General features: G+C 41.0%; 1 protein-coding gene across 2 annotated transcripts; it reads right to left on the reverse strand.

Annotated features, from left to right (window-relative positions):
• Positions 1-486: 486 nt before the first annotated feature.
• Positions 487-8,926, reverse strand: LOC129821411 (fas apoptotic inhibitory molecule 1-like). 2 transcript variants are annotated; one of them, XM_055879051.1, is made up of 5 exons: positions 8,729-8,926; positions 8,259-8,408; positions 7,653-7,881; positions 3,146-3,195; positions 487-2,032 (listed from the first exon to the last, which is right to left on the reverse strand). In XM_055879051.1, exons 2-5 carry the CDS (start codon positions 8,370-8,372, stop codon positions 1,883-1,885), a joined length of 543 nt encoding a protein of 180 aa, XP_055735026.1. In that variant the 5' UTR covers positions 8,373-8,408; positions 8,729-8,926; the 3' UTR covers positions 487-1,882. The 2 variants fall into 2 exon arrangements, with proteins under 2 accessions (XP_055735026.1, XP_055735025.1); XM_055879050.1 differs by having other exon boundaries at positions 8,719-8,925.
• Between the last annotated feature and the right edge of the window lie 6,075 nt (positions 8,927-15,001).

Genomic DNA, 15,001 nt, shown 5'->3' on the forward strand with positions numbered 1-15,001 from the left:
GGGAGCTTCATGAAATGTATTTCCATAGCCAAGCATCCACACAGAAGCCTAAGATCACCATGCCTCCGTGCACAAAGTGAGGTCCATACAGAAATGGTTTGTCGAGATCGGTGTGGAAGCACTTGACTAGGCTGCACAGTGCCTTGACCTCAACCCCATCGAACATCTTTGGGATGAATTGGAACGCAGACTGCAAGCCAGGTCTAATCAGTGCCCGACCTCACCAACGCTCTTGTGGCTAAATGGAAGCCACAGCAATGTCCCCACAGCATGTTCCAACATCTAGTGGAAAGCCTTCCCAGAAGAGAGGAGGCTGTTATAGCAGCAAAGGGGTGACCAACTTAATGCCCATGATTCTGGAATGAGATGTTCGACAAGCAGGTGTCTGTCCACATACTTTTGGTCATGCAGTGTACATAATATAAACAATACAGTAACTATGCCTGAATACATATAGTCCTCTTTTGATATGAAATAAATAGAATCTGAGGGTAACAGCACAGTTTATTCCGTTCATGTCAGACACTGGCTAGAATCTAGCAAAAGAAGTCCCGTTCCATTGAATTGACCCCAAATCAATCAATCACAGATATAGGAAAACTGGTGCATGGACAGGTTTACGTTATACTTAGGACAGGTTTATTTTCACGTCATTATCCAATGGCAAGTGTCAGTTTTTAATCTCTCCTGGACAGACTACATAAATATAAATGGTAGCGTAGATCTGGCAAAATACAACGGGATGCATGAGATAACGAGCAGCATTAGTTCTGGTGCTTTGGACAAATCACAATTTCGCAGATGTTAGCACTTTTTTTCCCCGAAGGGGAGTGGACATTTTGCCCATAGACTTGCCCGTAACTTGCAAAGAAAGATTGTGGAGCTCTTCGTTACGGTTTCTCTAAACACCCAGAACATAATCAAGTATCTGACCAGATATGCGAGACTATAGTTCTGGGTTAACTGCTATTAATCATTCTTAACACTTTACACCTCCAATACAGCATCAACATTCTGAGTGAACCCCCAGTGTGGTTTTCCTTTATCTGCAACTGTTAGAATTTGGGCCAACAAGTTCATATAATGTATTTACATACACATATATTTACATACACTTATCCCCTACCAAACTTGACTAAACTCAATGTATTAATTAATTGTAAGGGCTGACATCAAATAATCATTAACATAAACATACCATTGATGTTACCAACTATGCACGGGACAGATCTGTTTATAAATACTCCAGTTATTACAATTCATTTGTTTTAGAATGTTGCAGCCTACACACAAAAGCAAATAATCCTGGCACATTAATGCATTATAAGTGAGCTGCATGGCCCATGGACAGGTTCTCCAAATGGCACCTTATTCCTTATATAGTGCACTACTTTTGACCAGGGCCCATATGGCTCCCTCTGGTCAATGGGAATAGGGTGCCATTTTGGGAAGCAGAATGTGTGTTTTGTAAATTACAAGTACAAGGATGATTCCTCATACACAGTGCACTTTCTGGAATGTGACTGGAACATCAACTTAAAAATTAAGAAATGTTTTCCCATTTAGGAAAAACATTTTTTTTGACATAACTACTCCTCTTGACACAACTGTGCAACCTGCCTTTCACCCACTGGTGATAATGTCAATTTACCAGATAAAATGATGTCTACAGAACTATAGCCCAAGAGGTACCTCTGCACGATGCTCATGATCTTTGGTGGTTAACCATCTAAGATCATGGACATTGTGCAGAGGTACCTCATGGACTCCAGCTTGACAGTGAAATATCACACAGCACCAATGTTCAGTCTATTATTTTGTCCCTGATTTGAAAAAGGCTTTCTTCACTCCAACAAAGTGCTCAAAACACCTATACAGACAATCACTCTGTGGTTTCAGCTATCTCTGTGCCGTCCACAAGCAAAGTGTGGATAATGCCATCTCGCCTCTTTCCACTGCTCACGGCCTTAATGCAACAGTCATGGGCGCTTAGAGTGAAGTGTGTCTCAGTACCGTCTTCCACAAACTCCCCCTGTGAACGAGATAGAGATGAACAGATTGTCATTTATGATCAATAGATTTCAGTAAAGTTTAATGTAATGGAAATATTATACATATATTAAGAGTGTATGGAGGGATATAGAGGGGAATTTGATTTTAAATGGGCTAGGAGGTTAGGAGTGGTGCATTTTACATGTTTTTTATTGCGTCTTGTTTATAAAATCAAATAATGTTAATCATGCAACCTCCATTTTTTTCCTAGAATCCTCTCATACATTTTTCTAACGGTATCAGGAATTGAAAAAAACATTTTGTGTTAAAATAATCAAAATGATATGTGCCTCATTTGCATTAATACACTGGGTGTATTTAATACATTAACATAAAGGTGTGGAACAGGGCTGCAACCACCAAAAACGTACTTTGTCTAGGCCTACAGTACCTGCATATACCAGTGCTGTCTAGACTGACTCATTAATTACCATTGTTGTCACATTCTGTTACATAATTCAACAAGTGTGTCAATAGCAAGATCCCCTTGGATTAAAAATCAACACACTTGGCTCTAGATTACAGCCATAATATCACTATAATCCAAGTGTTCATTTTCAGAAGTTGCTTTCATAACAGCACATTAATTTGTAAACATTTCAAATATATTAAATTATTACTTTCTTCAATTCCCCCAAAATTAACACCCATCAAAAAAGGTAACTTTCTTCTCTTTCTTGTGATGTAAGTGTTGAGACGATGAGTTAAATCTACAACAAAGCTTAAACATTCTTATCGATGCAACGGAAAAACAACGCATTCCATTGAGCCCTTTCCAGCCATTACCGGAGTGTGCTTGACAGGTCATTACAAAAATGTCTGCGGTTGTAACGTTAATGGGGAAATACTGAACTAACTTAAAAAATTGATTTAATTGACACTGAAAAGTCAAACATTTTAAAATGCCTTTCAGACGGATGAAGCACGCTTTAAATAGCTAAACTATTGAAGCGTGACCACCGGAAAATCAAACGTTTTGTTGCGAATCGTCAGCTGTCGACTTTGCACCCCTCAAACACAGGAAATAAACAGATTGTCCGGTAGACGGGGCATCCGCGTTGTTACTCAGCATGATTGGAGGGAAGATGCTTACCGCTGTCTCCATTTTTTGTCCATTACACCAAATATCCATAGTGTCTTTCTCTGTGGAAAGAGAAATAACACATATTAGGCAAACATCAATAAAATACTTCAGGTTACACAGAAAATGTAAGCAGCGCATATTGTACTCCTGATTGATGATCACCATGAGAACATGCCTTTAAGTTAGCTGTGACTTGGCTTCTGCCAAAGTAAAGCATTTTCTTTAGGCTATGTTCAGATAAGCTTTTGACTGATTTCAAAGGAGCGTGAGTCAAAATTACCAATGGAACTGAAAATTAACCTGGATTTCTCCAGTCTCTTTCAAATGCTCTCCTGCTATCATTTATCGAGATGGCATTGTTGGTTATGGTAGTAGGCCTAACTCATTTGTGTTTTCCTTCAGTGTTATTTGTCATGTAATTATTTAGAGAGCACATTCAATTAAACTGTTAATTTAAAGTAGATGTGACGTTTAAGGGTAGTGTGCATAACACTTCAATTGTTTCTGAGCGCAAGGGTGAGGGACTCAGGGATTATTATGCCATTGAAATTCTTGGGTGGTCCACCTAAGTGTTTTTTTCGGGTCACCTAAATCCAAACAGTGGGGGGGGACCCATTCAGTGTAAACTGAAACAACTAAAACCAGATATAAATTATGTAGAAAAGATAATGACCTACAGTTGAAGTTGGATGTTTACAAACAGCTCAGCCAAATACATTTAAACTCAGTTTTTCATAATTCTTGACATTTAATCCTAGTAAAAATTCCCTGTCTTAAATCAGTTAGGATCACTACTATATTTTAAGAATGTGAAATGTCAGAATAATAGTAGAGAGAATGATTTATTTCAGCTTTTATTTCTTTCATCGCATTCCCAGTGGGTCAGAAGTTTACATACACTCAATTAGTATTTGGTAGCATTGCCTTTAAATTGTTTAACTTGGGTAAAATGTTTCGGGTAGCCTTCCACAAGCTTCCCACAATAAGTTTGGTGAATTTTGGCCCATTCCTCCTGACAGAGCTGGGGTAAACGAGTCAGGTTTGTAGGCTTCCTTGCTCGCACACACTTTTTCAGTTCTGCCCACAAAATTTCTATGGGATTGAGGTCAGGGGTTTGTGATGGCCACTCCAATACCTTGACATTGTTGTCTTTAAGCCATTTTACCACAACTTTGGAAGTATGATTGGGGTCATTGTCCATTTGGACGACCGATTTGCGACCAAGCTTAACTTCCTGACTGATGTCTTGATGTTGCTTCAAAATATCCACACAATTTTCTTTCCTCGTGATGCCATCAATTTTGTGAAGTGCACCAGTCCCTCCTGCAGCAAAGCACCCCCACACCATGATGCTGCCACCCCCGTGCTTTACGGTTGGGATGGTGTCCTTCGGCTTGCAAGCCTCCCCCTTTTTCCTCCAAACATAACGATGGTCATTATGGCCAAACAGTTTTATATTTGTTTCATCAGACCAGAGGACATTTCTCCAAATAGTATGATCTTTGTCCCCATGTGCCGTTGCAAACTGTAGTCTGGCTTTTTTGTGGCGGTTTTGGATTAGTTGCTTCTTCCTTGCTGAGCAGCCTTTCAGGTTATGTCCCTATAGGACTCGTTTTACTGTGGATATAGATAGTTTTGTACATGTTTCCTCCAGCATCTTCACAAGGTCCTTTGCTGTTGTTCTGGGATTGATTGCACTTTTCACCAAAGTACGTTAATCTCTAGGAGACAGAACGCGTCTCCTTCCTGAGCGGTATGACGGCTGCGTGGTCCCATGGTGTTTATAATTGCTTACTATTGTTTGTACAGATGAACGTGGTACCTTCAGGCATTTGGAAATTGCTCCCAAGGATGAACCAGACTTGTGGAGGTCTACAATTTATTATCTGAGGTCTTGGCTGATTTATTATGATTTTCCCATGATGTCAAGCAAAGAGGCACTGTGTTTGAAGGTAGGCCTTGAAATACATCCACAGGTACACCTCCAATTGACTCAAATTATGTAAATTAGCCTATCAGAAGCTTCTAAAGCCATGACATCATTTTCTGGAATTTTCCAAGCTGTTTAAAGGCACAGTCAACTTAGTGTATGTAAACTTCTGACCCACTGGAATTGTGATACAGTGAAATAATCTGTAAACAATTGTTGGAAAATTACTTGTGTCATGCACAAAGTAGATGTCCTAACTGACTTGCCAAAACTATAGTTTGTTAACAAGAAATGTGTGGAGTGGTTGAAAAACGAGTTTTAATGACTCCAACCTAAGTGTATGTAAACTTCCGACTTAAACTGTATATATATATATTTTTTACAATATAGTCTTTGAGAACTAACAATCACCAATATAAAAGCTAGACAGTCAGGGAGAATAGGAAATTCCCAAAATAATATTATAAAATAAAATTGAGCAGTATTTATTTTGTTTGAGCAAAAGAATACAGAATTATCCATGGCAAAATGCAGGAATTGCAATAGCATTGCAGGAAAGTAGCTTTAAAATTACAACATTTTCTCTCAGCTGCCTGTCAAAATGTGTAGAATTGTAGAAAATTTGCTTCTGACACTGAATTTTAAAAAATCCGCTCCATGTAGAATTGCAGGAAATTGGCCTAAAAATTATAAAAATGATCACAGCGCCAAGATGGGGGGCCTCTACAAATCAGCTGCGTCAACGAGCCAACCGCGCCCATTTTCACGCCAACCAGTTGCTTCTCTCTATGAATACAGGGACAGGGTTGCCAAATACAATCAAGGAACAGATACAATTAACTGCCTACCAACACAAGTGGATCCTGAGCTTGTAAAGTGGAGACGTCAAAGAACGTCAAGTAAATATTGCTGGAGAAACCTTGACTTTGGAGACAGCGTCATGTTTGTTAGCAAATGCATTTGCAGTGGTTAATTAATGGTAAATAAGTGAATTGTTTCCCCCCACAGATAGCCAAGATGATTAGCTAGCCACCTAAAATGGTTTACAGTCAGGCAATTGCTTCTACACTATTTTGCTAATGAGCATGACGCTGCCGTATCCGTGGCGCTACCGTGTCAATAAAATGTGTCCAAAAATTACGTGGTGTCTTCAGCTTTTTTTTACATTATTACACGCAATGGTAAAATATATGTATTTTTTTAAGGTATTTTCAGACCTTATTAAAACAGATAGTGAGAGTATAACAGTGGGGAAAGTAGGCCGGATTCAAAGCTATGCTGACACTGTAGACGCTGCGGTATTACCGCTAGACCGGCCAACCCATCTGAGCCAATTCCTAGAAAATGGGACAGTATCACCAGATATCTGAACTTATCTGAGCAGCGGTGTAGAGGACAGATGGCAAAGTGCCAAATGAATCAGAAAAATAAGAATTTGGCCTTAGAAATGAGCCCCTGGTGCCTTTTTTTTTTTTTTTTTTTTTTTTTACAATGACGGCCTACCCCGGCCAAACCCTCCCCTAGCCCGGACGACGCTGGGCCATTTGTGCGCCGCCCTATGGGACACCCGATCACAGCCAGTTGTGATACAGCCCGGGATCGAACCAGAGTCTGTTTTTTGACGCCTCTAGCACTGAGATGCAGTGCCTTAGACCGCTGTGCCACTCGGAAGCGCAGTTTTAGGTGAGAGGTGCCTTGCTCAAGGGCACAACAGCAGGTGATGGCATCTCCATTTGCCAGCTCTCATCCAGCTCTCGGTTTCCCCCTCAGACCTAGGATTGGAACTGGCAACCCTCTGGTTACTGGCCCACCTCTTTAACCTCTGGGCTACCTGTCTTTCCCAGTCTGGAACAGTTACAAGGCCTACTGTTTTCCATAAGGCCTAGGATGGTGGTGTGGAGTTTAGAGGCTATAAAAATAACAGCCTCATCCATGACATAGCACCAGTGGAAGATAGGTGTTGCTATTCTAAATAGTCCAGTCAATTCAGGTGGTCTTTGTTTTGATTGTTGAGGGGCATGAGTTTTAAGGGCTGTAGCATAAAGAAATAGGCTAACACTATACTAACCACACTAGGAGTGAATGTTTTTACAGTCATGCCCACTCTGTTCAATAGTGAACCATCAAAGGTACTATAGCCTAGCTAGTTCCATATCCTTAAACTAACAAATGCAACAACCAATAACCTAACACATGGGTCTGTGACATATTTTGTTTAGCACCATTGCCTTTCATTGTGTTACGACAAGTCAGACCTAACGTTACCTTGGGACATTTTAAAAACAGTGAAGTTTATTTTGAACCCATCTATTTCACTTTGAAGTTCCGGAGTGGCTGACATAGCCTATCAGCATTCAGACTTGAGTAATTTGATGTAATTTATATTTTATGGGAGGTGCTTTGCAAACATCCACAAAATACAAACATTGTCACAGCAATCTTTGGCACTCTGTAAATAAATCTCAATGGCTCAAAAAGTCAGGCAGACAATGTGTTAATGGAGGCCACCATCAATACCAGTTTTCCCTTATAGTGGTTGACATACTGTATGTTTGCATTAAAAGCTGGGGAGAGGAAATATCTTACCCAGGACGACCCTGCAGTCGATGCCGTCCAGGTTGAGCAGCCAAGTGTTGGTGACTTTGGAGCGGTTCTCCATGTACGTTTTCAGGCTCTTTCCATTGATCTCCAGGGTGTATTCGTAAGCAAAGCCGCTCACTGCGTCAATGTTAATGGTCGCTTTGGTGGCCGCACTTCCCACGTTGAAGGTCTCCTTTCCCACCAGCTTGAACATCCAGTCTCTTCTTACAATTTCCTGGGCAAAGGGACAAATGCAAGAGGTCCAATAATTCAGTGTGATTCTATGTTATTGTCATACTGTTATAATATTGGACCTACATTCAAAATGCCTACATTTACTTTTTTGACAGTCCCCGAGTAGTAATTGTAAGCGAATATACATACACACACACACAACATGGCAAAGGATGACATGTCAAATGGTACTCTGAATGCGACTGCCATTGAGGGAGATCAAGAGAAGCTACCACTCAATCTCAAACAGAGAGAGGGAGGGAGTGAGTTGAGTGAGTGGGAAAGATTCTCCGAGTTTGTTGATGCTTGACGTTTTGTCTGCTTGTCTAATAAATAGGGTTAAGTGTAACATTATTACCATTATTTATCAAGTTTTACCTTTCCGTCTATGTAGATTACCCTTTTCCCAGTGGTTGTGCCATGTTCAAACTCAATCCGATGGACTCCATCGCTCAGGGCCACTTCCCACACTCCTACCAGGTCGCCCGACATTCTGACCTCCTCACTGGCCCGCTTTGGCCACCAACTCTAGAACATTGAAACAAGATTAACTAAACTTTTCAAAGGGGTCACGACATAGCATGGTGCCACACCGAAATAAATCTATTAGAAGGACCTAGCTACGTTCGCTAGTTAATTTGAGTAACCACAGTGACGTTAGCCTGGAGATAATTTACCATATTATATAATTTAGCTAGCTAACCTTAGTTAGATTAACGTTACTGTTAGTTACATATTAGTTATTAAGGAGCCTGCTTGCTAGCTAGTTAGCTAACGTAGCTAACTTAATCATGACACTGATAGCCAAAGCTAGCTAGCTAGCTAACGTTAGGCTTACCTTTCAGTACCTTGCTAGCTACGTTTCGGGAACGGTTAACTAGCTAGAAAGCTTGCTACTGTAAAAATATAACAATAGTTTAGCTAGTTCGCTAGCTATATCTACACGTAACGTGCTTGTTTGTTGCTAGCACATCCACAGTTTGCTTCAAGTCCAGCAACGCATCAAAACAACCAAAACTGATACGTTACTATGGAAACCATGCCACGTGACATGCTAGGAAGAGAAGGAACTGCCAGATGCGTCAAAATAGCCAGGAAGTCAGCCCGCGCTGGGGAGCCAAATTTAAAATGGAATCATATGTAGGCTACTGACTGCATAAAAGGACCTATTTCCTACTGTGTACATGTAAGTCAGAATATGCTTAATGATAAGTAGAAACTCAGTATTTCGAAGTCATGATAAAACAGAGCTTGACCAGTCGGCCTTCAACCTAGTTAATACATTTCAAATCAAATTGTATTAGTCAAATGCGCCGAATACAACAGGTCACCTTACAGTGAAATGCTTACTTACGAGCCCCAAAATGTTTTTATTTTTATTTCACCTTTATTTAACCAGGTAGGCCAGTTGAGAACAAGTTCTCATTTACAACTGCGACTTGGCCAAGATAAAGCAAAGCAGTGCGACAAAAACAACACAGAGTTACACATGGGATAAACTAACTTACAGTGAATAACGCAATAGAAAAATCTGTATACAGTGTGTGCAAATGAAGTAAGGCAATAAATAGGCCATAGTGGCGACGTAATTACAATTTAGAAATGAACACTGGAGTGATAGATGTGCAGATGAGGAAGTGCAAGTAGAAATACTGGTGTGCAAAAGAGCAGAAAAACATATGGGATGAGGTAGGTAGTTGGTTGGATGGGCTATTTACAGATGGGCTGTGTACAGCTGCAGCGATTGGTAAGCTGCTCTGACAGCTGATGCTTAAAGTTAGTGAGGGAGATATGTGTCCAACTTCAGTGATTTTTGCAATTCATTCCAGTCATTGGCAGCAGAGAACTGTAAGGAAAGGCGGCCAAAGTAGGTGTCGGCTTTGGGGATGACCAGTGAATTATACCTGCTGGAGCGGGTGCTACGGGTAGGTGTTGCTATGGTGACCAGTGAGCTGAGATAAGGCGGAGCTTTACCTAGCAAAGAGTTATAGATGACCTGGAGCCAGTGGGTTTGGCGATGCATATGTAGCGAGGACCAGTCAATGAGAGCATACAGGTCGCAGTGGTGGGTAGTATATGGGGCTTTGGTGACAAAACGGATGGCACTGTGATAGACTGTATGAGGCTATTTTGTAAATAAAATCGCCGAAGTTAAGGATTGGTAGGATAGTCAGTTTTACAAGGGTATGTTTGGCAGCATGAGTGAAGGAGGCTTTGTTGCGAAATAGGAAGCCGATTCTAGATTTTATTTTGGATTGGAGATGCTTAAGATAGGGGGCAGCATTGGGAAGTTTGGATGAGAAGCGTGCCAAAGTAAACTGCCTGTTACTCAGGCCCAGAAGCTAGACTAAGCATATAATAGTAGATTTGGATAGACAACACTCTAAAGTTTCCAAAACTGTTAAAATAATGTCTGTGACTATAACAGAACTCATATGGCAGGCGAAAACCTGAGAAAAATTCAATCAGGAAGTGGGAATTCTGAGGTTTGTAGTTTTCAAGTGAATGCCTATCGAAAATCCAGTGTCTGTGGGGTCAGATAGCACTTCCTAAGGCTTCCAGTAGATGTCAACAGTCTTTAGAAGTTGTTTCAGGCTTCTATTGTGAAAGGGGAGAGAATAAGAGCACTCAGAGTAAGTGGCTCAGCTGAAAGCCATGAGTTGTTTATCGCGTGTGAGCGCGACGGCCGTTCCCCTTCCTTTCTAATGAAAACGGTATTGTCCGGTTGAAACATTATTGAATATTTATGATAAAAACACCCTAAGGGTTGATTAGAAACATCGTTTGACATGTTTCTACGAACTTTAATGGAACTTTTTTGACTTTTCGTCTGGATGTTGTGCCCGCGCTTTGTACATATGGATTACTGAACTAAACGTGCGAACAAAAATTAGGTTTTTGAACATAAAGATTAACTTATCGAACAAAACTAACAGTTATTGTGTAACATGGAGTCCTGGGAGTGCCACCAGATGAAGATCATCAAAGGTAAGCGATTAATTTTAACGCTATTTCTGACTTTTGTGACACCTTTCCTTGGCTGAAAAATGTCTGTATGGTTTTGTGGCTAGGCACTGTCTTAACATAATCGCATGGTGTGCTTTCGCCGTAAAGCCTTTTTTGAAATCTTACACAGCGGCTGGATTAACAAGAAGTTTATCTTTAAAATGGTGTATAGTACTTGTATGTTTGAGGAATTTTAATTATGAGATTTTTGTTGTTTGATTTTGGCGCCCTGCAATTTCACTGGCTGTAGGCCAGGTGTTCCGCTAGCGGAACCCCCTTCCCAGAAAGGTTAATATGAGTCTGGAAGGAGAGTTTACAGTCTAGCCAGACAGCTAGGTATTTATAGTTGTCCACATATTCTAAGTTAGAACTGTCCAGAGTATTGATGCTAGTCAGGCGGGTGGGTGCAGGCAGCGATCGGTTGAAGAGCATGCATTTCATTTTACTAGCATTTAAGAGCAGTTGGAGGCCACGGAAGGAGTGTTGTATGTCATTGAAGCTTGTTTGGAGGTTTGTTAACACAGTGTCCAAAGAAGGGCCAGATGTATACATAATGGTGTCGTCTGCGTAGAGGTGGATCAGAAAATCACCCGCGTCATTGATAAATACAGAGAAAAGAGTCGGCCCAAGAATTGAACCCTGTGGCACCCCCATAGAGACTGCCAGAGGTCCGGTAACAGGCCCTCCGATTTGACACACTGAACTCTGAGAAGTAGTTAGTGAACCAGGCGAGGCAGTCATTAGAGAAACCAAGGTTGTTGAGTCTGCCGATAAGAATACGGTGATTGACAGAGTCGAAAGCCTTGTCCAGGTTGATGATGCATGGTATTGTCTTTTATCGATGGCGGTTATGATATCGTTTAGGACCTTGAGCGTGGCTGAGGTGCACCCGTGACCAGCTCGGAAACCGGATTGCATAGCTGAGAATGTACGGTGGGATTCTAAATGGTCGGTGATCTGTTTGTTCACTTGGCTTTCAAAGACTTTAAAAAGGCTAGGTAGGATAGATATAGGCAGGATAGATATAGGTCTGTAACAGTTTGGGTCTAGAGTGTCTTCCCCTTTGAAAAGGGGGATGACCACGGCCGCTTTCCAATCTTTAGGAATCTCAGACGATACGAAAGAGAGATTGAACATTTTAGAAAGAGAGGGTCCAGATTGTCTAGCCCAGCTGATTTGTAGGGATCCAGATTTTGCAGCTCTATCAGAACAGCTGTCTGGATTATGGTGAAGGAGAAGCGGGGGGGCTTATGCCAGTTGCTGGGGGGGTGCAGAGCTGTTGGCCGGGGTTGGGGTAGGCAGGTGGAAAGCATGGCCAGCCATAGAGAAAGTTATTGAAATTCTCGATTATCGTGGATTTATCGGTGGTGACAGTGTTTCCCATCCTCAATTCAGTGGGCAGCTGGGAGGATGTGCTCTTATTCTCCATGAACTTTACTTTGTCCCAAAAATTTGGGGAGTTAGTGCTACAGGATGCAAATTTCTGTTTGACAAAGCTAGCCTTAGCTTTCTTAACTGACCGTGTATATTGGTTCCTGACTTCCCTGAAAAGTTGAATATCATGGGGACTATTCGATGCTAGTGCAGTACGCCACAGGATGTTTTTGTGCTTGTCATGGGCAGTCAAGTCTGGAGTGAACCAAGGGCTATTTCTGTTCTTAGTTCTACATTTTTTGAAAGGGGCATGCTTATTTAAGATGGTGAGGAAAGCACTTTTAAAGAACAACCAGGCATCCTCAGGGCAAGGATCTCCTTCCAGAGAGACAAAAGGGATTGTAACATACTCTGTTTCACGGAAACATGGCCGTCTCTGGATATTCTTTCCACGTCTATTCAGCTATCTGGATTCTCAGTACATCGTGCAGACAGGAATAAAGACCTCATGCGTGCTCATGTATTGACGTACACATGTGTGTATGTGCCTATCTCACAATTTCAATGTTTTCCAATACAATGAGATCTGTAGATTCTCTGTCTTTATCACCATAAGGGCTCAAATGCAGTTCTTTATCTACAGTTCTCGGAAGTTAACATACACGTAGGTTGGAGTCATTAAAACTCATTTTTCAACCACTCCACAAATTTCTTCTTAATAAACTATCGTATTGGCAAGTCGGTTAGGACATCTACTTTGTGCATGACACAAGTCATTTTTACAAAAATTGTTTAAAGACAGATTATTTCACTTATAATTCACTGTATCACAATTCCAGTTGGTCAGAAGTTTACATACACTATGTTGACTGTGCCTTTAAACAGCTTGGAAAATTCCAGAAAATTATGTCATGGCTTTAGAGGCTTCTGATAGGCTAATTGACATCATTTGAGTCAATTGGAGGTGTACCTGTGGATGTATTTGAAGGCCTACCTTCAAACTCAGTGCCTCTTTGCTTGACATCATGGAAAAATCAAAAAATTCAGCCAAGACCTCAGAAAAATAATTGTAGACCTCCACAAGTCTGGTTCATTCCTGGGAGACATTTCCAAACGCCTGAAGGTACCACATTCATCTGTACAAACAATAGTACGCAAGTATTAACACCATGGGACAACACAGCCGTTATACCGCTCAGGAAGGAGACTGTCTCCTAGAGATGAACGTACTTTGGTGCGAAAAGTGCAAATCAATCCCAGAACAACAGCAAAGGACCTTGTGAAGATGCTGGAGGAAACAGGTACAAAAGTATCTATATCCACAGTAAAACGAGTCCTATGTCGACATAACCTGAAAGGCCACTCAGCAAGGAAGAAGCCACTGCTCCAAAACTGCCATAAAAAAAGCCAGTCTACGGTTTGCAACTGCACATGGGGACAAAGATCATACTTTTTGGAGAAATGTCCTCTTGTCTGATGAAACAAAAATAGAACTGTTTGGCCATAATGACCATCGTTATGTTTGGAGGAAAAAGCGGGATGCTTGCAAGCCGAAGAACACCATCCCAACCGTGAAGCACTGGGGTGGCAGCAACATGTTGTGTGGGTGCTTTGCTTCAGAAAGGACTGGTGCATTTCACAAAATAGATGTCATCATGAGGAAAGAAAATTATGTGGATATCAGTCAGGAAGTTAAAGCTTGGTCTTCCAAATGGACAATGACCCCAAGCATACTTACAAAGTTGTGGCAAAATGGCTTAAGGACAACAAAGTCAAGGTATTGGAGTGGCCATAACAAAGCCTTGACCTCAATCCTATAGACATTTTGTGGGCAGAACTGAAAAAGTGTGGGCGTGCACGGAGGCCTACAAACCTGACCCAGTTACACCAGCTCTGTCATGAGGAATGGGCCAAAATTCACCCAACTTATTGTGGGAAGCTTGTGGAAGGCTACCCAAAACGTTTGACTTAAGTTAAACAATTTAAAGGCAATGCTACCAAATACTAATTGAGTGTATGTAAACTTCTGACCCACTGGGAATGTGATGAAAGAAATAAAAGCTGAAAAAATCATTCTCTATACTGTTATTCTGACATTTCACATTCTTAAAATAAAGTGGTGATCCTAACTGACCTAAGGCATGGAATTTTTACAAGGATTAAATGTCAGGAATTGTGAAAACTGAGTTTAAATGTATTTGGCTAAGGTGTATGTAAACTTTCGATTTCAACTGTACTTCTCTGGGAAGAAGATAGACTTCAAGCTAGCTTATCATGCCCTCTCTGGGTAATCGCCACACACTTTAATATTAGTTTGAGAAGTCCCAAATGTTTGGGATTTGCAATGTTGTTGCCAGCTATTTTTTTCTAGGTTGCTGTTATAAATGAGAACGTGTCCTGAAATCAATTTACCTAATAAAAGAAAAGCAAATACCAAACAGAGTGCACTATGTACACCTTGTTTATTAGTGTTGCCTGCCCATGGTGGCAAAATAGTTGGATATGAAGAAATTTCGCACTTCCCCTTTTCTAAAGTAATGTGCACCTCTTTCCTGACCCTCTACAGTACCATTGCATCCATACACCAACCGCCCTTATCTGACTCGAGTATGTGTATTCTCAGACAAGTACTGCTCTGTTTTCCTTTATCTATGCCATATCCAGTTGGTGATACGTTGCTCTTGGGTCATTCTGTGAATAGGGTCGTGTAATTTTGGCCAAAATAACAATTTATTTCATAA

The sequence above is a fragment of the Salvelinus fontinalis genome, chromosome 23, assembly GCF_029448725.1.
Source record: "Salvelinus fontinalis isolate EN_2023a chromosome 23, ASM2944872v1, whole genome shotgun sequence".
NCBI lineage: Eukaryota > Metazoa > Chordata > Actinopteri > Salmoniformes > Salmonidae > Salvelinus > Salvelinus fontinalis.

What these genes read in the sequence shown, in the direction of transcription:
- LOC129821411 (XM_055879051.1), bottom strand. Translation starts at nt 8,372, where the DNA reads ATGTCGGGCGACCTGGTAGGAGTGTGGGAAGTGGCCCTGAGCGATGGA. An exon ending in CGACTGCAGGGTCGTCCTGG is followed by an intron (nt 3,196 to 7,652) that starts GTAAGATATTTC and finishes CTCTTTCCACAG; the next exon opens with AGAAAGACACTATGGATATT. An exon ending in GACAAAAAATGGAGACAGCG is followed by an intron (nt 2,033 to 3,145) that starts GTAAGCATCTTC and finishes TCTCGTTCACAG; the next exon opens with GGGGAGTTTGTGGAAGACGG.